At 40.7% G+C, this 25,779-nt stretch overlaps 1 protein-coding gene across 1 annotated transcript in view; it reads left to right on the top strand.

The window, feature by feature from the left end:
* CAMK2D (calcium/calmodulin-dependent protein kinase II delta) overlaps positions 1–25,779 on the top strand; it is a gene marked incomplete at its 5' end in the record, with an annotated part of 49,169 nt that overhangs the window by 14,861 nt on the left and 8,529 nt on the right. The window contains 4 exons of the mRNA XM_010291295.1: positions 765–802; positions 6,649–6,708; positions 8,296–8,337; positions 10,906–10,954. Of these exons, the coding sequence (XP_010289597.1) occupies positions 765–802; positions 6,649–6,708; positions 8,296–8,337; positions 10,906–10,954 (189 nt within the window). The remainder of the gene's footprint in view (positions 1–764; positions 803–6,648; positions 6,709–8,295; positions 8,338–10,905; positions 10,955–25,779) is intronic.

Genomic DNA, 25,779 nt, shown 5'->3' with positions numbered 1-25,779 from the left:
TCGGTGGGCAACACGATTCAGGACAGAGCAGGTTTTCCTCGTTAGAAGCTGGAGCAAAGCCCACCGTTTGTTCCTACGGGCTCCTAGGAAGCGCTCCTCCAGAGCAGCCCCTCGCTAGCAGGTCGCTCCTCCGTCCGTATTCGGCCTTTCACGCGAGGTGGCTGGTGCTCTCACGGGGGGAGATCCCCAAAGAACCTTTGCGCAGAGGTGCTTTTTTAAAACCCAGTTTACTTTTCCTTAGGTGGAACAGGTAGCGTGGTACCTCACTGTGCTCTCCAGGTACCTTGTTGATCCGATCCTGGTTACTTTTACGTCGCCACCGTATGAATAACGTCATTAAGATACCAGTGCGCTCTGCAAACGCCCGATCCAAGTCCCTGCCATCAGAACAGCATTTTTTTGTTGTCGTATCAAACTGTCCCCGTCAACAATTGTAAAAAATACCACAGCTGAAAAAAATGAACGTATCCGGGGCTGCAGCTTTTACACTCGCCCTGCTTCCGCGGCCTCTGTGCCACCCAAGGAGGTCTCTCCTTCTATAAGCACAGTTAACCTACAGCTTGAATCAATGGGAAAAGAGACGTATCGTAATCTTAAGTATTTCTACTTTCTTAAATATTTTATTTCCTATGCTCGGAGCAACACAAGGAGGAAATAAAAGCTGAAAACCTGTCTGCAGCTGGGAGGCAATGGGGGTTTGCTGCGTAGCCGGGTGACCTCAGTGGTAGCCACCCGACACTGAAATTATTTGTCTCGTTTTACAGCAGCCAAGAGTTTACTGAAAAAACCGGATGGAGTTAAGGTAGGTTAAAAACGTGCTCTAAAATACATTTTTATTATCCACTGCCTATCTGTAACTTTTGCCAGTTTTTAGAATCGATTATTGTTATTTCTCTCCTTTATAGAATTTGTTAATAAGTGCTTCTTAACTGTATATTTCAAGCGATTAAGGTTAGGTAAAGCTTAAAAATGAAATAAAAGAAATATTTGAAAAACAAGCATTTTAGTGGAAGATAGAAAACAACTGGAGAAAGTGCTTTTCTTACTATTTTAATGAAGGATGATTGTGTAATTGATAGCACAATGTTAGTAACTAGCTTGTAAATATAAATGATGGCTTGGTGGTGGGCATGATAGCTTTTTAGTGTGCATCTGCAGCTCTGTGGCCTCCGTGTTTCCCCTTGACTTTTCATTAGGTTTCATGGAAGACCAAAAGTTCACCAGTAGGCTTGGCTCCACATGAGGTGTATTCTGCCAGATGTACTTGCTATATTTGGCAGAACTTGAGGGGTTTACTATCTCAACAAATCGGCTCATCCTGACTAATAGACCTTGCTAAGAAGGGAACATTTTGGCAGCTTTCATACATGATTTAGAGCTCCTGTTCTCATGTCACCAGATCCTGCAGGAGGAGAGATGCTTCACAAATGAACATTCTGGATAAATACTTTGAAGAACAGCCAGAAAAAAAAATATATCACTCAGCAATGAACAATATTTTATTTCTTTTCTCGCAGGACTCCTGAAGACTAAAATAAGTGCCTCAAGCTTTCATTATATGATTCAAAAGATATCCTTCTGTGCTCTGTGTGTTTGCTCAGAAGTGTGTCTTTGATCTGAATTTTAATTTTCTATTTATCTTAACTTTTTACTTTACCAAACCGTTGTATACTTAAATACCAGATTCATAGTATATTTGTCCCTTGTTCTCCCACATGTGCACACTTCTATTTAAAAAAATCATGAGACTGACTTAAAATGAAGTGAGTACACTACGATTTCAGTGCTTCTCACTGTCAAGTAGTAGATATCACAGTTATGTGGAGAAGCACACAGTCAGTACTATTTTGTCATTCCTGTGGAAAGCCCTTAACATGTTTCATTGTGGAATATATAAATTTTATGCACTCTATCTGACCGGCTTTTTCTTTCGAAATATCGTTCCTCCTACAGGTCTATGATGGTATTTGTTATATCTCAATTTTTATAATACCGGAAACAATTGTTGCCAAAATTTTGCCTAAATTACACTTGGTTGGGATTTGATACTTTGATTTTCAGCACATTTATGTGTCTGCTGTTTGTCTGCATGGTCATGTGGAGCAAAGGGAGTAAATTTACATCTGGGGAAAGTCTATTTTTGTCATTTCTGTTTTGAGATACTATATACTCCATAGATTTCCCCTTCCCCCTTCCTACAGCTTAAGCTGTCTTTCTTAACAACAAAAAAAAAAAAGCCAAAACAGAAATATACTGTACTCCATGCATTGATACTTCAAATCCAACCAGTCACATTTTCTTCTTTTCCTTTCTCTCTGACTGGTCAATTCAGAAAAGGAAGTCCAGTTCGAGTGTTCAGATGATGGTGAGGATCTTTATTGACAGATTTTTTCCTCCTGTGAAATGTTCACACTCAGAAGTCAAACACTTGCATTTAGTTTTGTTAACATACTGTGAGAAGCTGCAAGACTTTAAAGTACGACCTTGCGAACTTTAAGCCTGCAGTTGCTATAAGCCATCCGGAGTGAATTGTTCTGCAGTTCTTTCAAGCAAGTTTTTTTTCTTTTTTTTTTTTTTTTTTTTTTTTTAACCTGGGGACATACGAAAACATAAAAGTAGATGTAACATTGGCCAATGCATCTGCCCGTAGTAAATAAAATAGTAACAAAACGGTAATCTTAGAACAGCCTTCTATTAATGTTTAAAACCTCCTTATTTTAAAAGCTAATAGTATTAATACCATAAAATGTAACACAAACCACATTGCTCTGCACAGTGAAATCATATTGCTTTAATTGAGCCGCTGTAGACCAAGATGCCATGCTAAATGCTCAGGAGTGGAAAAAAAAAAAAAAAAAAACAATTTCACAGCCTTCCCATGCTCCAGTTTCCCAGCTAATGTCCTTCACAGCTCAGGGCTTCGTCACAAGATGTCCCAACTGACAATAACTTTTCTTCCTCCTCAGCCTGCTCTGCAGTCTTGCATTCATCTGGCCTCTGTGATGCCACACAGCAACTTACTATATTCCTGTTTATTACGGTTTTTAATCTGACTTCTGAGATGCTCGTGATGATCAGCTGTGACGTCCCAGCCAGCTTCTGTTGCTGCTGCCGGGAGAGCGAAAGCAAATCCCTCATCCGCGCCTTGCGCGGGGAAGCACAGCGCTCCCCGGGAAGCAAAAATTGCTGGTCAGGTCCGAGCAGACATGTAGTTCCACAGGTAAATAGTCTGTTCTATGAGTGAGTGCAGAATCGCAGTGACAGAGGGTCGGTGTTGGCAGCGTCCAGATGAGGGTCACCAGAAAGGTACGGTGGGGATACTCCTAGTATCCCAAACTTGAAGTGTGCTTCAACTTTTTGTTACAGAAGTACCACGTGGAAGGTTAAGTCCCAAGATAACACGTTTGCTTTCTTAAAATTATAATATATTGAAAAAAGACCGGGAACGATTCTGCAGCCATGCCCGGCTGTTTGGAGCGTTTACCTGTGTCTGTGCTGCACTAGCGTCAGACCTAAGAGAGTGGCTTTTGACAAACAACAATTGTTTCTTCCCAACAAATAGAAGGTCACCGCTTAAGCATAATTCAACTTCAGAATAGCTGTTGCATATGAAAATATTTTACTCCTTTGGGAATCGTTTCCCTTTGCTGTTAGAAATATATGCAAAATACACCGTGGGTGTTCATATCTTAATAAAAGCACATATATACGTTCTGTGAGAGAGAGAAAGTATACTGGCGTATTGCTGTCCTCTCTCTAAGTTTCAAAGGATTTTACCAAGTTTACACAGAAGAAATAACTGTATTTTGAATTATGCGCTCTCTTTCTGCTTTAACTAATGACTGCTGTATTCTCGATACCTTACTAAGAAATTTTGAATATATTTCCTGCAGTTTTCAGCAGTAGCTGTAATGGATCTTGTTTATTTTTATAGGAGTTTCACCAAGGGAGTATGGACCCCAAGCCTGCTCTCCTTACTCAGGCAAAATTGGAACTGAAATTTGATTAACCTGTTTTCATGATGTATTCAACAACAAGCATTCCTTTGGCATATCACTTTATTTTTTGGATTAAGCTACTACTGAATAGGACTGTATGAAATCTGGTGAAATCTTCATTTCTTTCCTCGTGTTTTTGTTACATGCCTATCTGCCTTTTGTCAGGGCCTTTTTATTCGTAGTCTCTTGATGACTATGCTGTCGTAAAAATATGGACTTGCAGCTATACAACTTGATATGTGATTTTTCTCTTGTTTTGGAAGATTTAGTGTGCCGTCAAGCGGTGTTGTACGTGTTCTCACTATTCCACAGTTCTTCTGTAGAACTTTCATTTACTGAAGTGGTGGGTTTTTTTGGTTTTTGAAGTTTTTTCCTGAGTAAGGAGTTCAGGTTTTGTCCATCTTTCAATCCCATAAATATCAAAGCAAGTTAGTTGATATATAAAATAATTCTGTCTCCCCGTGAATGACTTTATGCACAAAGGTATTTATGCTCTCCCTCTTCAGACACCCCTGCAACTTACAGCTGTAACTGTGAATAGATAAATGAAATTTCTTTGACAATAACTAGGCCAAGTTGGGGCATAATCTAAACACTTGGAACTCAATAAGGACTCGTACTTTCTCTTAATGACAATTTCTGGAGAAAGACCAGTGTTTAAAAAAAATAAGTGTTTCTCATCCTCCTGCTGTAGAGCATGGTGAACTTTGATTTTTAAATCAAATGAAATTATTTTTGTTCTGTACGGGAGAATGGTTCCTGTCACAGATACTACTAAATAACATTTAGTATCAAAATCATTTTCTCTGACATTAACTAAGGACACTACCGTATATTTTTCAAAGCCAGTTAAATGCTGGTTAAGGTAATGAAATTTGCAGTCTGTAATTAATTAATGCAAATCTTGTTGACATTTCTGTAATCTAAACATATCCTAAGTCAGATTCGGTTCAGCTGCAGGCTTAATGCCTGCAAACAACGAGTCAGCCGCCACACCTGTACCAAAGTAAAATCATCAAACACTGCTGAGGACATGAAGTTCTGTGACTTTCCCCAGCGGCGTTAGCTTGTGAAGCCTGGAATTTAGCAAAGCCTTGGAGCAGGCAAAGCCTAAGTGTCTGGGAAGCTGAAGGCTTCATCTGAGACCGCGGAGTCGTCGGGAAGTTTAAGTCAGAAGTCGGCTGTTCCACCCGCAGCTCAGTTGGGACCGCTGTCCTAGGACTCCCTCCTTCCTTGTGCCTTTTCACAGACGGTACTTCGCATATCGCCGTTTTCTAATCGGTGTAGAAAGGCTCTTCTTTTAGAAGAAAACACAGCAAATGTTGTCCCCAAAATTGCTAGAGTTTGTTTCTTTAAATGAAGAAGTTAATCACATTTTATAAAAATCCCTTAATGAAACAATTTGGGACCTTTTTCCTTTGTTTTGCACATTTATTGCTAAGTACCGTGACTAGAAGGTTCAGTAGAACTTTTTTTTTTTTTTGATCAAAATCTTTCCAGACAATATATATCTATACACCCAGTTCTGCATGCTGCTTTGGACTGCTCTTGTTAAAATTAGACATGACCAAAATGTACATAAACTTTTTTTCCTAATTATTGTTAAAGGAAAAAAATGACATTTTTCGCACTAGTTTTACTATACATTAATCTTGCTTCTTAGTGCATGGAAAAAGTGGCTCGGTACATTATTTTTAGTATTTCTGTTCTTTTCGTACCACGGTATTTATGAAAGCTGAATCTTAAAAATGGATTTAAAGAATCAGATACCTTTAAACTTACTGCTAAACAGTTTAATTTGAATTAAAATTTTGTGTAAGTAAAAGCCAAAAGTCTTGTAAAGGTCTGCTACTGTGCTTAAGCTTAAGAATTAACATGTAAAGTTAAGCAGATAGGTACTGATCTGTGGAGTAAGACTACAGACGCTGTAGTGTGAAACCTTACACTTTCAGGTTATAGTACCAAAATTGAAAGGCTGATACACAATTACTGCAGGATTTTTGAGACTGCAGCAAATCACAGCTGCCAGTTATTTTTGTCTAAATTAAAACCAAAAAAAAAAAGCCAAAGGGGCAGCAGTCTCTTCTATCATCAGTTGTATTTAATCAGACCTGGAATCAGTTACATGTGTTCAAATCTGTTCCCGGAAGCCAGCAGAACAAATCTATAGATTTCTGGAGAGCTATGAATAATCAAATACTATTTATGGTAGTAGTAGGTAATTAGAAATAAAGAACAACGGGGTGCCATTACTTAATACCGTTGCATGACAAAAAAAGGGCAGTGGCTACTTAGGACTTATTTCAAACCCGTGTTAATTCTGTATTCTTCTGATATGTGATTAGCTGCTACTGAAAGGCTCTCTGTTCTTCTAAGTGTCACAGCCGAATCATCTATACCGTGAATCGACCGTGGTATAGCGCATCTGAAAGCCCGTAGCCAGCGTGTCTGGAGGAGTTGCGGCTAGCTATCGGCTCTATTGCCAGTCTTAAGTTCATAAGTTCATCTTTCTGTGATTCTTTATTTCCATATCTATATCTATATATAGATATCTATATCTGTATATAGATGTTCTATACAGAGAGATATAGATACGGTGCCTACCGCCAGTTCTAAGGCCTGTCTGTTTCTGTTTTCTGCATACCTACAGATAAACAACAAAACGAACGTGGTAACCAGCCCCAAGGAAAATATTCCTACCCCGGCGCTGGTATACCTGGAATCTTCCTTCTCATGCTATCTCGGAGTTTTTGACTGTCTTCTGTTTGTTCTTCCTTCTTTTTTTGGTTCTTTTTCCATGCGTTTCCTCTGTTTGCTTTCTAAAAAAAGAGGTTTTGGAAAAACTTTTTGTTTGAATTATGCTTGCTCTTTTTTTTTTTTTTTTTGGTGCGAGGAAGTCCATTAGAGCGTGTTTATTAATAGACAATGTTACATGGAAGCTGGATGCGGTAGAGTCGTAGCATTTGTAACTGTAGTGGAATTTTTTGCATGCTGTTCCAGAAAGTGAGTAGAATGCACTTTATGTTGCTCTTGGCTCCTTGCCTGACGACTGTTTCCATCTTTTTAATGCTAACCTTTTGCAAAAAAAAAAAAAAAAAAAAGAGGCTGTGTTATTTTCTTTGCTTTGTCCTACTATAAGTATTGATATCGAGGAGAGCTAGCAGGATTATTGCTAGGCAACCATAAAATAGACCTTATTCAGATTCTCATTCCATATTTCCTAAAACTCAGCAGGACTTTGCAAGTCTTCACTGGGATCAAGAGGCATCTAGCGCTAAACATTTTTGCTTGTTCCTCTTAATGTTTAAATCTGCAGGAGACATTACTCATTAATCAGCTCTGCTAGGAACGTGTTACTGATCAGAGTGCCGTTCACAAATGTTTCTTATTGCAGTCTTGCTTTTATTAGTAGCTCCTGTTCCCTAGGCATACCTGTATCACAGGGCTCGCAAATGCCAGTGCCCAAGTACCTAACTCTGTGAGTATCGTTTCCCGTGTGCCCGCACATAGAGCTTTGAAAACGTGGGTAATTCACATCAGGAGAGATTTTTCCTCTTGAATTTTTGTGTGTGCGACTGGCACTGGGGCATACACTGCTAAGGAATTTCTAAGGATCAGTTAACAGGGTTCGTGCATGAGTATAAGGCAGTCTGTTCCCAGACGTAGCCGCGCGCGGTACTCCGTGCTGAAAGGATGCTGGCGATGTGCCATTGCAAAGATTATTTAAGCTTTTTTTAAAGGAAAAGGATTTGGGGAGATTACACTTGCAGAACGACGCGAAGAACTCTCTTTTATGCTGCTCTGCCAGGGCAGCAACGGGTAGTAATCTACGTCTTCCAATACAGGGTAGTGTTCCAAGGTAGCTAACTCGTCCTTGATCCCTACCGATGCACCTGTGTTTCTATTTGATGGCTTAATACTAATACAAGCAAACATGCTTAAAGAGGCGATTTCTGGCCGCCCTGTCTGGCCTGGCTCAGCCAGGAAAAGGAGCAAAGCATTTAGTGCGCAAAAGAGCCTCTGCGGGTCTCCAGTGCTTCAAAGCCCTGTGGACGCTGGTCATGAATAAGGTCTCTGCATGCTGCTGCATCAGGCGAGATGGTCTCTCGGGCTGGCTTGCTGCTGAGGAAATCTGGGTGAGGGACATCCCGTTTCACCCTCTGGCAACAGTTATTGTCTGATGTAGCTCTTGTCAGCGCTCAGCGTTTGTGGGCTGGCTCTCCTTGCGCTCCCTCGCGCTAATGAGAATGTCTTTACCAACGGGAACTCTTTTTCTCTTTATTTTGTTCTCGCTCAGGAGCCCCAAACTACAGTAATCCACAACCCTGATGGAAATAAGGTATTCAGAAAGAATCGACTCCCATCTTGCCTTTCCACACCACACATTTCATCCACTGTCCCACGGCAACGTAGAGCCATGCCGGGAACTTAGCAAGGGACATGTCATTCCTGCATTTGTTACACCCGGTGTCTCTTGAGCCCGTTTTCGTGTCTTCATCTGCTGCGTGCGTCCCGCTGAGCGCTGAGCTTCTGAAGCTCTTGGGCGAGACGGTGGCGATCGGCAGAGTTCGGCAGCCGGCGCAGCCGGGCTCGGGGCGCGTGGCGTCTCTCTGGTTTGGGCCGAAAGATGCTGCAGCCTGGGAAAAACCAAAGAACGCTCTTCTCAGAGTGTGGTGAGATGGTACTGATGAGTTTTACCCGCAGTTGCCACCTCAGATGAAGACGCCGTTTCAGTTTACCCCATCTGCTGTTTCTCAGCATGCTCATACACTGTGTTGTGACGTGTCTTTTGCACGGGACTTTGGTTTTCTTCCATAACGTCACCGAGCAGTTTCAAAAAAAATTTTAACATTTCAAGGGACAGAGAGGTCGTTTGATTTTTAGGTGTTTTCTTCATGCTCTTTTCTTTTTCTCGTGTATTGTGATGTTGGCGTTTGGCAGCTGATCCCTAAAACGTGTTTTGTTTTGCTTTGTTTTGTTTTATTCATGCATGGACTTGAAAGAGGGCCAGGAAATATCATCATTTCCGTATAACACGTGTTCCTAGGTTTCCTGGAAAGAATTTGCTCTTCCAACAAAAATTTCACCGTTTAGTGTTAACTTAAAGAATTGACATTTCACTTATCTAGTCGTAACTACTTGTGCTTATTTCATATGAGAAGGATTGTCTGAGTGAAAAAATAACGCATGCAGACATTTCTCAAGCATGAAAGTGCTGATGGTGTGTATTGTGCCTGTATGTCCCATTCCTTTACGTACCTTGCGTCTGTCGAACATGGAGCTTTCCTTTTCGTCTTCCTGCCTTTTTCAGCTCCCCAAGTTTAAATTGCTAGGCAACAAACAGCCTGTGTTTGAACACTTAGTCTAATCTTTATCGCTGAAGTCCGCTAAAGACCAGAAAACCCAGATAAAATATTGGCGTGACTACATCTACTTGACTTTGTTATATAATCATAGCAATTAAGATACTCGATGTCCCAAAAGGTCGCAGCAGACAAGCAAACCACTTAATGCGGAGAGTTACTCCGAAATTTGTCTGAAAGACTGATCGTTGTAGTATGGCAACCGGAGTGGATGCTTCAGTATTACAGGCTACGTCTGCCGTGTGAGCTTGTGCATGGTGTTTACAACTTGTATTTGTGTGTGGGGAGTTGTTTACTTCTAAGTACTTTATCTATTATTTTAAGCGATAGAGCATGATACATCTGCGTAGAGTGAAACATCTAACACCAGCCGGTTCAGGAAAAGCATGGTGACTCGTTCAGTTTTGTTTGCGTGTGAATTAATTCATGTGGTTTCATTTATGGATGCACATACGTTTTGGTTTTTTTAAGGTGTTAGTAGTGCATTAACCGTTTTGAACACTCCTGCGGCTCAGCCTTGTGAGGACAGAGTAAATAAAGGGCACTGTCAGATTTACCTTTTATTATTTAATTGTAAAATCCTTTTAAGAGCTAAATACAATACCAGTCCTATTTTCTGTCTCTCAGATAAAAATAGACCAGTTAATCCTTTTTGCTATTGAGCTGTGAATTAAAAAGATATATATTGATTCTACTTTTCAAGGAAGTACACAGATTTTTAAAAAAAAAAAAAGTTTAAAAAATTTCCAGCTTTCTAAAACTGTGTACCTATTAGATTTGACAGTGCCCTGTTGAATTTGCCTGTAATATTTCATATTTCTGGTAATTCCTGAAAGACTGAGATACAGTATCCTTGCCTCTTTAACAGTGTGGCAGCTTAAGTATAAACTGTCTGATAGATGAGTCATTCCTCTACATGACTGGTTGGCTGAAGAATACAGCTACAAAGATAGTTTGTCAAAGTCATTATCGTATATTTATCAATTCTCCATCTCCACAAAATTTTTTATCACAACCTCAGTATAAAAATGACAGAATCCGATCCAACATTCTTAAAATCACTAGGAGACTTTGTTTTAATATACGATGCATAAGTCATATGAGCAGAAAAACAGTTGTACATTGTAGCATGCAGAAGTCTGCGTATTTGAAAGTCAAAATGGAATGACTTATTTTACACAGTTGGTTTAATCACTAAGCTTAAAATGGCAAGCTCTCCTACTTGGCTGAGGTAACTCATATAACATTTCAAATGGACTTTGTACAGTTGGATGTTAAAGAAAAAAAAAATTTCCTTTACATTCCTGTGAAGTAAGAGCTTTAGACGGCAGGAAATGTATTTCTGTTCCCTACTGTAGAGAATGGCACCATTTGACATGAGTTTCAGGTGAAATGTCTTAATCGGTGTGTGACCATTTGTTTGTGAATTACACCCCACCCTGCTTCAAGGCTTTGCATGATCTCTGTAACTAACTAATTTTCAGAGGCACGCAGATAAGGCTTGACTTGTTTTATACATTCTGCTTATATTTACTTCTCAACAGGAATCAACAGAGAGCTCCAATACAACCATTGAAGACGAGGATGTGAAAGGTACGGTTTTAAGCTTGAAACGCTTGGAGGAGCAATACCATGAGTTTCGTGAATGTATTTCATTAAACACAGAAACTCCTAATGAATCTTAAGAGAGAATACTGTTTTTCCTTGTTTAAAAGAAATGACTTTTATGCTCTTCTGTGTTACTTCTGACATGTTTCGGATTTAGCTTTGAGTTTTCATTTCCCAAAACACCATTTGCCTTGATGTTTTGGAATGAAGAATAGAAAGTTACTGCTTATTCACTAAAATGCTCGTTTCAGTGATAACAGTAGCAGATTAAAAGCGTGTGAGTGCTTTGTAACTCTTACTTAGTTTATGTACTTTTAGCATGCATTTGTCTTTTGGGTTTGCCTTTTTTTTTTAAGTCACCATTGTAATTTTTATTCTGTTCAGATGCCAGTGTTTTTTCATGCATCTCTTTTGTTCTGTCCATACACTTATTTTAATTTTTTTCTATTCTTTAAAAAATGAAAATCAACACTTCTTTTTTTAAATCAGTTCTGTAACTTCACAGGTATTGTTTTTGTTTCCATTTTTCCCCCTCAAAATATTACACCGTGATGTTCCTCATACGTACTTTAATAACATTGTGTTTTAAAACAAAGGGTTTTAAAAAAAAAAAAGAGTGTTAGGTATGCGCACCTCTGGTTTACAGAAAAGACTCTTTTCAACCTCAGAGAACAACGTCATACGTACAGGTGAGACGCAAGCCAGAGATGATGATAAAGAAAAAAACGTGGAGAATGGAAAAGAGAATTCTTAATGAACCACTGTACTAAGAGGTTTGCTTTATGTTGGAAATAGTGTAATGCCTAAGTCACAGTTAAAAATGTATGTTAGCAAAGTTGTGCCCTGAAATACAGCCTTGAGTCTGCTAAAGGGCCTCTCTGGCCTCTGAAGGGCTTGGGAGAGTCTTAGAATTTAGAAGAGATTCAGACATGAAGGAGTTAGCACCGTACGAGCAGTACCCAAGTGCGTCGTGTCTGGCTGGTAGATCAGGCGCTACCCGTGTTGGATAAAAACATCGGTATTGCCAGGGCGAAGCGTGGGCAGCGTGGGCGTGAAAGCGCCGTCTCCCGCTAGCGGCTGTCCCAGGGGCGCGGTGGTGGAAAACGCGGATTTTAGATTACGCTGCTGTTGCGATTCATCACGTATTTACGTCACGGCAGCGTAGCTCAGGCTTGCACAGGAGAGCCGAGCGAGACCGTGGCAGAGCCCGGCATCGTCTTTCTGCTGCTGCTCTTCCCGCTGCTTTTTGGGAAGGCTGAGGAGCTCAGCTGGAGTCATTTTCTCTGCTTTCACATAGTTGGTGTTCCCTCGGTGAAGAGATTTTCCATTTTCCTATCCACTGCCAGTAGCAATGCAGCCGTAAATTGTGACTTGCCATACTGCGTGAGCTGCGCTGAGCTCGGATTAAGTCACTGATTGTTGGCGCTTTGTTCTCAAAGTTTCGGTGAATCATTTCACCTCCACTTGAACAAAGCCTTGGCTGCGTTAACAGCCAGTACCCACTCACTTTAAATAACAACCTAGCGGTAGCGATCTGAGTGCAAAGTAATGGCTCGGAGAACAATTGCAGAGGAAAATAGAGTGTTATTTACCTTTATCCATAACGCTTTGTATTTCTTCCTTCAAACCATTATGTGTAGTTTAGCCACTAACCTCATTAAATGAATAATTTAATTATAGGGCCTATGCACGATGATAGAACATGATGTTATAACGGTAGGATTTTTATAAAATTCTGTCTGAAGCTTAGCGCAGAAAATCGTATCTCAGGAATACAACCGTAAGGGAAAAAACCAACAACAAAAATGTTTTGCTGAGTTCTTTTGTACGATTCTGTAGTGCCACGGTTAAGAGCAGATCGGATGGCCACGACGTACTTTATTCCCAACACAGAAAAGAGGATCTGGCAGGCATCACAGGTCCCAGAGACGAGATGCCCGTTGCGTCCCCCTCGTCGCTGTAGCTTAGCGACAGGTGGAAAACGTTGAGCAGATGAAGTTTTAAGTTATTTGTAGGTTCCAGACCCATTGATACAAAGGGCGTAAAGCGGATAAGCCAGTAAGACGAGCTGAGGCTCCACTCCAGAGAGAGTGTTGCCTTGTGTATCCTCCGGAGACCGCAGCAGGAGGAGCTGGGAGATGTTCAGCCTACTTGCAGAAGAGGAGGCAGAGTAGTGTCGTCTTGCTCTTCACCTGCTTTGGTGGGAAGGTGGGGTGCTTCCTCCCCACCGAGAATGACAGGTTGAACGGCTGACATCTTGGGATGACCACGATACCCTCAGACCTCTCCCAGCGTCAGGTCGTGGCCTAACACACGGCGGTACCGCGGCCCTGCTTCACCACACACAGGGCGCATGTTGTATTCCAGTGTATAGGGCTTGCTTTTTTATTTCTGTTTATTTAAAAAACAAGTATAGTCTCCCTGTCATTAATTGCTCGCAAGCTTGCTTGTTTTCCCTCTCACACTTCCAGTCTTTTACCAGAGGCTGCTTTTCAGCTTGTTCTGTTATAAATTAAAGCTAACGGTCCCCCGAGGGTCTAATTTCTAGAATGATGCAGGGAAGAGGCAGTCCCGCAACCCTGACAGCCGGTATAAGCTCAAACTTCGTGCTTTAGCAAGGCACTTAGGAAAGCTCTTTTGCCCTTCCGTCAAACTTGACTTCTGGATGTAGCTTTTCCTAGGACAAGGGTGAGAAAGCTGTTCTCTTGTCAGGAACAGCTGCTGGCTGCAGCTGGAGGTAAGATCCTGGTGGGGACGAAGGGCTTTCAGAGGCAGCAGAGAGAATTCTCTGGGATTACTGATTGTCTGGGTCCTTACGCGGACGCTCGAGGCGACGCTGGTCACCACACTTGAGATCTAGAGGGAGTGTTTCCCACCTTAGGTGATAAAAGGACCTTAAAAGATCTTTTTGCTTTTCTTGGCAGCGTGGAGCACAAGGCGGAAGAGGCTCTCTCCTTCCTGCCAAGGAGAAGGGAAATGGGGCTGCCATTCTGTAACTGAAAAGTAGTAGTAGAATATCTTCTACGGTATTGCGGTGTGACCCGCACCTCGCAGGGGATGACTCTTCTCTGCCCGGGCACGCAGTCTACGCGCGTTGTTCCCCATTCTAATGCCGTGCGTAGATCGCACAAACAGGTAGAAGGTTCCTTCCTCGGTACAGACTGCCAGCCCACACGTATTTAAAACGTTCAGCTCTGCATCAAGTGGTTTTCTTATTTTTTAATGGATTTGACTCTTGAAAGAGTTGTGTTAAAGTTGGGTGGATCGTGTGAGTCTGCGTGGGATACGGTATCTCCAGCCCAGTTGTGTTTTGTGTGCCCTGTGGGAGCGTGCGCACGCGCGCATGCCTGTACAAAGTATTACAGATGTTGCGATTCATTTAAAAAAAAAAAAAAAAAGTCTTAAATCAGCTATCACAAACGTGTCTTTAGGAATAGATTCTTACCTCGTATCTATCAGGGAATGCATACAACATTCTCCTCTCGTGTCAGGATCTCACCCTGTTTTTACTTTTGAAGGCAGGTATTTTAACAGTAAAATCAGGGTTACTTTTCATTCGTTATTTGTTGAAAATCTTAGTGTCTGCAACTTTGCCGTGCTTATCTATGCATTTACATCTTTTAGGACTGGAACATATTTCTTTTACTAGAAACAGTGCTTGGCAAACAACAGTGAGCTTTAATAATTCAAGGAATAAGCTAATTCTAGAATTTGAGTCTGAAATTACTTGAAGCTGTAGCTCAGCTTCCTTGCTAGCGTAAATTTCTGACGTTAACCATTGATCATGGGCTTAGCCGCCTGACAGTGATCCCTCCTTAATATGACAGGAGTGGACAGAAAGAACATACTGAAAACTGGACTGTAGGCAATGCCTTCCTCTGGGTTTGCTTGTGGGATTTCTCTTTCCTGGGGTAATGAGACTGGAACTCTTTGGCAGCAGCTCTTTGATATGACATTGATGTGTTTTTTTCAGTAATGCTGTAGAATACCATCATTATTTTGGCCAGCCATGAACACAGACTTTTATAAGGCTGAGTTGTTACATTTGTCATGGTCAGGACATCTAGATTCCTCGTGGTATTTTTTTTTTTGCCCCTGGAAATGAATTAAGGAAAGCACTAGGAAGAACGATGATTCCCGATGGGAAAAATGGGTGAGTTGTAGGGAATTGCAGACTAGGTAAACTCTGGCTAATCTGTGCTACTTAATACATCTGTAAGGTACATCTCTTGAAAACGTTAACCATTCAGGAGGCATGTATTTTCATATCTTTTGCTAATTTATTTCATTTTATACCCGTTGTTTTTATTTTATTTAACAGTAGAAAGAAATAAATTTCAACTCACCCGTTTGGAACACACCTTCCTGAAGAATAACCTTCAAATTTCTGAGAACTTTTTTTTAAAAGCTCTTTCAAAACCCTGTATATCTCAGTACTGGACAGAGGGATAAATGCACTGGCATCTGAACAGAGTCATTTATGGCTACAACCTTTACAGCCGTTCTTTGGCACCCACACTGCCTCCCAAAAGTACATCATTAACACTGTTTGCGCAAAGATTTTTATAAGTGCTTGTTGCTTGTAATTAAATTATAGTTATTTTTGTTTTGGCCTTCTCTTTTTTTCTTCCTTCACATCTACTTGACCCTCCTACAGCTCTCACAAAGGAGGGTGACGTGGAGAGGTTATCTTCCACCCACCACACCTCCTCTTCCATTGCTTCTTCATCTCACTGGTCACCACCCTTGCCGTGCCCCAGCGGCCGCTCCTGCTGCCAGTGCCTGCTGAGGATTCTGATCACACTCTACCTCTTCGTCTTTGTTTGTTCATATGTTGTGTTTCTTTCCATCAATTCAGCGGGCAAGTCCACGAAAAATGCAAACTCGGAGAGTGGCTCGCTCGAGTCTGAGCTCTCCCACTCCACTCCTTCCTCTGTACTGTGTAAGTTGAGAGACTCATCTGTTCAGGTGATCTCTTTTGTCTCTCCTCCTCTTCCCTCCCCGTCATCTGACAGTAGCACGAGAAAAGTCAATACTGTGATCTGTCTGATCTTGGAATGACCTTTTCTTAGGGTTTACGAAAGTATGGGGTGTATTTTTTTTTTAGATATTGATTTCTTGGCCAGGTTTTATTAATTGTAAAAATACCATCGTCAGCTCTAACAGCAGTACAAATAGGTATGTGTTTCCGAAAGCTGTATCTTGCAGAGGTAGTCTTTGCAGTAGTTTTCAACTTAGAGATTGATTTCACTCTCACCTCTGGCTTGGATCCTGGATATGGTCTCCAGATTAATTACCTGTTATGTTTATGTATGTCATCAAGTTACTTTCTTTAGCATCGCCGTTGATAAACCAACCTTAAAGCTGCTGTGACAGCTGTTAGCTTCCAGCATTGACTCATGACAGCTGAAGAGTTCCATGTTTCGCTTAGCAGGAGATCTGTGATGTTTAGTGACCAATTAACTGTAAAGGAAATCTTTAGAGTGAGGAGACTATGCTGGAGCAGTTTAAATATGAGAGGAAAAAGGCACTGTATACTGGTAGAACATGAAAGGCCTGGGTAGATGCATTTCTTGTTTATAAATTAACTCAGAAATGCTTTAGTCAGGGAATGACTTCTTAGGAATGTCGGTTCTGCTTGCCAGGTTCTGATCCTGCATCCTGTGTGTGTTAGGGTGGCTGCACCGGTACTAAGAACGGAGATTTGCACTGGAAGAGGTGAGATCCAGATGGGTCCTTGGAAACATGGGCTGCCTGCAATTGGCCTGCACCTTATTTTAAATCTGAGGGCAGGTTTTGGTAGGCGCAACTAATGCGGGTGAGACCAGTCCCCGAGATGATGGGCTGTCTCCGGTCGCCACGGTTGACAGCTAACGTTGAAAGAGCAGCCTCATTCCGAGAGGGAGGAGCAGAATAATATATATCAATATAGAGATGACTATATAACAAACTAGAACTGCAAACACCGACAGGATAAACTGCACAAAACCTTAAAGAAGAGAGGAATTCATAGCAAAGACGTGGACCTGTATAACGTTTAAAGCTAACGGGTCAGTAACACATGCCATAAGGCTTTTAGTCCGTCCACAACCTATATCCCCAGAAAATCTGTTATGTACCCAGTGTTTTCAGATTTGAATGCTGGCAGCCTCACATTTCCTGCGTCGTTGGGTGGTTAATAGTGCTAAGACCACTGTTAGTGTTTAAACATAGATGTTCATTACTAATTTTGGCAGCAAATCTAGGAACAGAGGCACCTCAGGTAATACCTAAAAAAAGCTGATTATTTTAGTTTCCCCAAAAGATTGTGGTGCAGGAATGGCATAGTATCGATATACAGTGACATTTTAAGAAAGTGAACAATCTCATGTTTATTCTGCTCATTCTGTGACTTAAGAAACAAGCACACTTCTTTGCCACTTTGTTCCACAAAATAAACTTCTCAAAAATCCTATTCAAAAGTGCAGGTAGAGTTCAGTTTAAGGAATGCAACAACGATCAAATTAAACAACCATCTGCTACGAGGCGGGAAAAGTATTAGGTGAAATTGTTCTGGTAACGCTACTTGGTGGAGACGTGACGGTACTATTACAGTCTGGTAGCTAGCCTACCAACTTGGCTTTCTTTAAGTGTATTATAGATTAGAAATTTAGAATTTGCCAAAACACTAGTAGGCAAATCAGCAGAAGTTAACCCAGTATCTGAATATGCACCAGACTTGTTCGTATTTTTTTATTCTGATGCTTCACAATAACTTCATCCCAATAACAGGAATATTTAATTTCATGAAATAACTAAGTTTAATGACCAAAGAAACTGCAAAGTCCTAGTAACCTCACCTGTCCTCAACTTAGTTTTAAAAATGTGCGATTCTGGTGTAATACGATGTTAGAAGTGGCCGTGATATGCTGTGTTTTCTGTAGCTGTACATTTAGTGGGAGTCGGCAGTCCCGTGGCTTGCAAACGTGCAGAAACCCAAAAGTAGTTATTGTCTACCAAGAACAGGGTTAATTCAAGTAGAGATAGAAAGAACTTAAGTGCTGAGAGAAGACATTGGGAACACGGGAGACTCTTAGGGTAGAAACTGCTGTTGTGGCCAACGGAAGATGTGTTTGCGCTAGCGTCGTTCTGAAGCGGGGTTTTGTTACGATAGCTCTAACGACCCGTTTCAGGATACCGATACAGATCGTAGAGGTCTCTGCAATATTACTGTAGAGAGGCTGTTGGGGTTGTGTGCATTTGGTGGGCTTACATTCACCAGAAGAAAGATAACTGCCACAAACAGCTATAGGAGTGAATGAGTTTCACTAGCAGTGAGCAATATTAAAAAAAAAAAATCAGTGTAAGTTTATACTGCTGAGACTTTTTTTGGTAAACTGGACTTGCCGGAGACAATGATATAGGCTCAAGTGATGATGATTTTTAAATTACATCACAGGAGAATTCAAGTCAGTGTTTTCAAAGAGCAAATTTGAGAATTTAGAAGAAAAAAATGATACAGTGAAGTCATACTACAAAGTTTAGGATGGGGAGGTGGTGGTCAGAGGCACGTGCAGTTCTTTATGTCAAAAGTGTCTGGGAAATGAGAATTCTCTCAACACTTCTCCTTGCTTTTTAAAGCTTTTTTAGAGGAGAGAGATGTAGAATTGAGGGTTATTACTGATCTTTCCATTGTAAAACACTAGTGGATTACAAGAAGATTTCTCTGACTTGGTAGAGCGATTGGGTAGGAGCACAGTTTATATAAAAATGCGCACAGCCGCAAAGCTTGTTAATGTCTCAGTTATCAAGACTTTAAACATCCTTTCTTGAGGCAGCAGCCAGATTCCATGATTAACGTAGCATGTTGAGAAACCATAGTGCAGTATCTTGTAAGTGCAGTGACCATGAGACGGCTTTGTTCTGAGACCGTAAGTGATCGGTCATTAAAAAATAAATGTTTGCCACACGGTATAAATACTAGTATAATTGTATGGTAGCTCCAAGGAGAGAGCATCTTTAGAAAGAATTAATTTCATGTAAATAAAAAGAAATTATGTAGGGCATATGACAAGTTGCTTAACATCACATTATGATAAAGGTTTAAGTAGGAGGTGCATTCCTTTTGTTCAATCTTTTTTGTCAGTATAGGGTGGAAAAGTGCTGGGATAACTTTTCAGATATTTGCTTACACATCTAATGAATTAGATTTTTTTCATTAGGCATGTAGTAGGCTTACAGGTCTTCAGAAGGGTGAAAGACAGTCAATAGCCTGAAAGAAATTCTGCAAACCGTTCACCCAGGTCATAATTCGATGAATCAGAGTGACTCTTTGGAATCGGCAGGCACTAGGAAGGAGACGTTACATGCAAGATGACAACACACATATCCAAGTTTAAGGTTGAATGACAGGGTGAGAGAGAAGCTCCGATCTTACGTACACTAAATTTTGATAAACTTCTTAGTGAGAAGTCCCCTGGAGCACGCCTTGTCATCTGAGGGTCTAGGTATTCTTTATGTAGATCTCTGATTCAATTAGTCATTTATTCACACAGCACCTTCTTTTATTTTTGTCACAGAAATTACTTTCTTGGCACAATTGTGGAATAAATTGTAAGAGAAATTATCAGCAGAGACTTTCAGCTATGGGTGTGAAGAGAATGGTTTTGAAAAACCTCTTGTGACATTTGCTGTATTCCTCTGCTTTTGGGGTAGCAGCCCATGCTGTAGAGTTGAATGACATCTGGTACACCCACACAGCCTGAGTTCGTTATATGACACAGGATAAACTTTCTAGTCTCTTCCTCTTGCTTTTCAAACTTTGGTTATTTTCAGAGTATAGAAATAACATTAGTGGCTCTATGCTTTCCATCTAACTGCTATTTGTTGGGACGATGTTCAGATTAGAAATGAAGCTAGGCTCCCCCATACTGTGCCATTCAATTTTAGCAGACCAGTGTCACCTTGATAAGGACTGTACTGTTTTACAGTGATAGCACAATGGGTAGGATTTGTCTCCCCAGATTTGGACATCCTCCACAACGTAGATATCTATATTTGAGCTAGTTGTCTAGACTCCCTTGACTCAACGCAAATAGGTCAGATGAGTCACTCTTGTCTTAAATATCTATTTTAGGATATGATGAATCGGGCCCTGACAGTGCTTATTTCTCTCCACTGGCTTTAAGGGAGGGGAGTTGAGAGAACAAACTCACTTGTCTGTACTTATACATATCCAAAATGTTGGGAGGTTAATCCAGTCTGATGTGTACCAAGATATGTAGTTAAGAGTACTGAGTTGAAAAGTTTTAAGGGTTTTTTTCTTGAGAAACAGCATGTGAGCAAGTAAGAAGCAGAATCATTTTAATCAGGTTCATGTGCTCATCTGTAAACTGGCTACCTTGTTCTTCTGGAAAGTTGCTTTACTGCTCGGCAGGGATTTCACCACTATCCATTTCAAAGCGACCAGTAGTAAGGGGGATGTAGTTCCCCAATTTGGGTATTATTTGAAAGATGGGGGTGATATCTCTTGGCTATGGATTTCACAGGCCCGTGTTGCAAGTGCTGTCTGCGCTGCGCTTATTTGATAAGCTATTTTTCTGAAAGACCAAAAATACTGGTTTTGTACTTTGCTAGTGTGATGACTGTTCCTAGGGTTATTTTGTGTTAAATATGCCAAAGAACAATTAAAAAAAAGTGCATTCCTACTTCTGTAAGATCAGCGGGGGTAATTCATAGCCATTCCATATAGTAATTACATAGTCAATCATCTAGAGTATTAGTAAGAGTAGAAAGATAGTCCAATATCTGAATGGAGCATAAGGTGTTTTAAATTATTATTTTCAGAACAAACATACTGGTGTCAGTTTTGAAAAAAAGTCATGGGTGACGCGGCGATCAGTCAGGTACCAAGGATTCGTTTTTGTGTGTCACAAACCATGAATTTTCTGGTATGCATATTTTTGAAGACGTTTTCACATATCTACAGCTCATTTTTATTCTGTACCTTCTCTTTGTAATTAACATACCAAAATACCCATCATTTCTGTGTGATTCTTGTAGACTGAGCTTACAAGTGTTGCTTGGGGCTACAGGAAGAGATGAAAAACCCCATAGCTCCCTCCTAGAAAAAGAGGTTTTGCTGCTGTTTTGTACCATTTTTTTTTTTTTTAAACCCTGTGATACTTTATTTCACTGGCTGTGAGACTGCACCTTATAGGTTTAAGGCATTTATAGTGTTAGATGCTTTTTGAGTAAATGGCGTTCTTAGTTACCTTGTGTTCTTTAAGTGATAGTGTTAATGGTGTCCTTCAATTATGAAAGAGTATCCACACCCTGTAGCTTAATGGGGAAAAAAGGTAGTGAAATATAGCCAGAGGTTAGTAACTCGTGTAAAGTTAACATAGGTACTACGGCCGTGCTGCAGAAATCATTTTAGCCGGTGTTAGAAAATGTTCTGGTTTGTTCTTCAGACTTGGCCTGTTTATAGGTCTTCTTCATAATATATTTGCTTGAACTGCCTTTGTATTATTAGTCAGACACCTACTCACTTGCCAAAGCAGCGGTCGTACTTTTTTGAACTGCTAATACCTTATTACCTTAGGTCACCGTCCCTCCGGAGGTAAAGGTTGTATTTGGAGAGTAGGTCCACGGTCTTTTCTGTAATGATTTACTTCGCGGTATTCTCAGCAAAGAATGCAAAAGCTACCAGCTTTTCCACAGAAGTTTGCCATTTTATGGGAGCTTTCTGCTCTACTCTCCGCAGTCTTTTTCATTATTAACTTTTCAAGAAAATGGCTCGGCGCCTTTGACTTCTTTTAACAATGTTCTTCCCTCACGCCTCCATTGTTTTAAAGAGACCAAGTGTATTTTTGTTAAGTAATCCTTTGCTTACAGAGATTATGTAATCTTATGCCATAGAAAGCCATTGCCATATTCTAAGACAGTATAGATGAGTTAGGCTTTAATTTTTCAACTGGCTCTTACCACCCCCCTTAGAAGAAGTAGCTGAACCAGTTTTATCAGAATCCCGTTACAATTTTTGAGTTTTTTCTCCTGTATCGTAGACTATTTTTGTCATTTGTCAGCCAAACCCTTACATGCCAGAAGACTAAATACAGTCCTCGCGCTCTGAACACCTGATGATATTTTAAAGCAAGAGCGTGAGGCGGCCGTAATACACACAGCTCATAATGCCAAAGCAGCTGCGTGTTTTGGTAAATCCCGATCGTCTCATCGCGCTGTGAGGGAGCATACGCGGCTCTGGGTGGCTTTAACCAAAGCTGAAGTACACGATTTAGGAAGTTCTCACCGCACATGAAATAAAAAAGTGTAATAACATAAAATCACCGCTGTAGGTCAAACAGCCTAATTCTCCTAGAATTCAATCCAACCCAAGTTTACTACTGGATCCAAAAAAAAAGTAAAATCAAATCAAAATGGTGGCTGTAAGTGACAGTTATCTGGCGGATGGGCACTGGCCAGACGCCTCTTCCCTAATGCCTCGTGTGTTCGCTTGTTGTCCTTATGTAGTTCGTAACGTGTGTTTAGATGGAAAAAGAAATTGGAGGTTTGGAAGAGCATACGTTACATGGAGTCCATCAACTTTATAATGAAAATTTGGTAGCTTTCTTACCACTTTGATAAGTGCCAATTATTTCTGCCAGGTGTTGTCTGCAATAGCAGGACCTTGTTCCTACAATAACCATTTCACCTTAGTTCATCTTTGGTGCCCTTTCGTTTTCTTCCTTCGTGCTAAGGAAAAACATCAGTATTTGATTTGGTTCACATGGCCGCCAAGTCAAGGCTGCATTTTCCTGCTCTTTCTTCCTTCCAGTCCTCCGCTTGCTGTATTCCAGTTCTTCCCTGTCTCCTTTCTCTTCCTTCCCCTAGGGCTAAACCTCTGCTTCCTAGGCGATGTATTTATAGGCTGAAATACTGTTGGTCTGTATTTGAACTCGCTCTCCCTGCCCCCACACGCATACCTCCACAGAAAGTACAAAATGCTAAGATAAAAAAGATCCCCCAAAAACAATCAGTAGGAGGTTTCTGTGAAATCACAGCGGCTACAGAGAGTTTTAGTTATTCTTTGATATCTGATGTTACTGAATATTTCCTACTGCCTTGTTCTTCACTGTCTTTTGCTTGTGATGTTCAGTCTTGCTCTAAAATGAGTAAGGGCTGAGAACAAGGGGGATTTTACACACAGGATAAATCATTTCTGGATCTCCAGCTTCTAAGTTATGCTCCTGCTCTGTCTTAGGCTCAATTTCTGCCAATGAGATTGCATATCAGATCACTAAATAGGAAGAAATCCAAATTTCTGAGCTGTGTGTAATTATTTGCGTGTTACTGAAAGGGAAGAGTAGCGTAGTTGCTTTCATATACAGTTTCACGCGGTGCTTCTAATTCCGTAGAAAAATTGAGAAGTGAGTTGGAAGGCCAATTGTTCCTGACGGGCCGCATCGTGAACTCCACGTGAAGTCTTTCCGCAAGTACTGGAAGAGCTGATGCTAGTGCTGGAGTTGGCTGGTGATTGATTTGAGCCAGTGATACTGCCTGAATCTCCTTGACTGACTTTGCTGGCCTGTAGAGCTTCCCGGTAGAAGTGTTTTATATTCCATGGACAGGTCAGCAGACACAGCTCTACTAGATGTTAGTACTGCCCAGAGAAACTTTGCTGGAACCACACTCTGTAGTATTAGGTGGCTCCTATCAGAAGACTTCATGAAAACATACATCCCACTGCAATTTCATTTTTGGAATTAAAAACAGGAAAAAGAGCCATTTGGCAATACGGTTTGACTTCTCCCTTCTGGGGTTGGTGTTCAATTACATCCTGGAATGTAGTACAACATCAAAGGTAGGACTGAAGTGCAATATTTTGATTGACTCAAAACAACTTTTTTAAATGTATGTTAGCAGAAACTCCCGTTCTCATTCAGATTGAAATCAAGTCTCGAAATCTCAAAGATTCACGGAGGGAAACTTCTGTCATTCACGTTCCTTTAACTCCTACACCTGAAGGCAAGAACGGATGCCAGTGAGCCAGGTTACCATCCAGCTAAATTAAGCTGTTGCACACCATTCTTTTAAAACACAGAACACCTGAATAAGCCTCTGGCCTTGGATCACAGAATGTCGTGTAATAGAACGTATTCAGATATTTGCCGTTGTTTGCTGTTCCCTGCCGGAGTATGTCTAACACGTAAGTTAACTGTGGGCTTCTCACAGTAAGACTTCGAAAAGAAATTACTGATGTTAGTGAAAAAGGGAATATTGCCAATTGTCTCTAGCCAAGTGAAAGTAAAATTACGTGTCCAGGTGGTTTTATGTCTCTTGCGTGTGGAAGCTACGGTACCTTTGTAGATGTCTTCATTGCTTACATGAGCAATAACATGATCTCATGATTATGTAGCAGCTCATCAGAGATTTTTACCTCATTTTCCACTGTCTGATTTAATAGTCTGTAATTTCCTAGTCTCTGATTGGAATGTGTTACCAGGTTATTTAGTTAAAGCCTTTAGTTTAGTTATATGCATATGAGATATAGCATGCAAAACTTGCGATTTCCTCACTGGATGAAGTCTGCATGTTCTGGATTTCTTTTTGCCAGCCTTTTCTAACACTGCACCGTTATTTCTTACTCAACCAAACTACCCCTTGGCTTGTGCTGACAATGCCGTACAAGGTCCACAGTTTGGTCTGTGTTGTTTAAACATATGGCAACGGAGCCATTGCTGATCCGCAGTCAAAACATCTCTTTGTGAAAATTCTTTGTTCTTTCCACAATCTTAGTGAAAAATAAGGCAATTCATACTCGACATATTCTTACCCATCATGCTATCTAGTGGTCAAGAGCTACTCACAAAAAGTCTTGTTAGACTTTTAGATCCACTTTTTTTCCCCATCACTTCTTCTCCCGGTGGTTTCTTTTTGGTGCTTAAAAGAAATTAAAAGGTTCTTTAACACCACGATGCCAGTTCTTGCAGTACAGCACTGGAGACTTGTTCTGCTTATGCTCCCCAACATTTTCTTTTCGTAGAAGGCGGCGAACTCTCTTAGTACTTCGGTTTTAACATTCAAGCGTATTTGCGTGTGTGTGTGTTGTCTGCATTAGTGGTCTAGTCCACATGTAGGAGTGGGCAGGAGAATTACAACTATTGCTTGCACAAGAGAGGTACTACAGCCTGGTTGCTTGCATTTCTTTTTATTTCAAGCTTGGTATTCCAGATTGACTTTCTGAGGTTTAGTAAGGAGTTGAATACAAGTTAAATCCTTGCAAAAATCTGTCTCCCTTACCCATTTAGCATTAAACTCACAAAAATCTGGATTTGAGAGCAATGCCACTCCAGTTGAACTTCATCGGTGTAAGTTTGGACTTTACCAAGTGACGAATATACAGTGCAAAATTATAAACCTTTGTTCTTCAAACAACAAGTTTTTAAAAGTAGAAGTCAGTTTTCAAAGTGAAGTCAGATTTTCCATCTTGCCTAAAGTCTCTTAAACTTTTCCGTCCTGGAGTAACTGGTATTAGTAATAACCATACCACTGTGCAGGAATTCGTTTACTCCGCACTGTTTTAGTGTAACTCCAACCAACATGAACAAATACTGAACTGTGGGCTTATTCTTGACTGATAGATAAAGGAGAAACTGTTTCACATACTTCTGCCTTTGAGGAGTATGCAAACACTGCTGGAGTTTGAGTATTCTTACTAGAAATACATATTCTGCCTGTTGTTTTTAATGCAGTATTCTTCTGTTACTACTTAGCATTTACTACTATTAGTTAGCAGATGTACTGTAATATCACCAAATGATCTGGTTGAG

The sequence above is a fragment of the Phaethon lepturus genome, unplaced genomic scaffold (genome assembly GCF_000687285.1).
Source record: "Phaethon lepturus isolate BGI_N335 unplaced genomic scaffold, ASM68728v1 scaffold14707, whole genome shotgun sequence".
NCBI classification, from domain to species: Eukaryota; Metazoa; Chordata; class Aves; order Phaethontiformes; family Phaethontidae; genus Phaethon; species Phaethon lepturus.
This window is presented reverse-complemented; position numbering and strand designations above follow the sequence as displayed.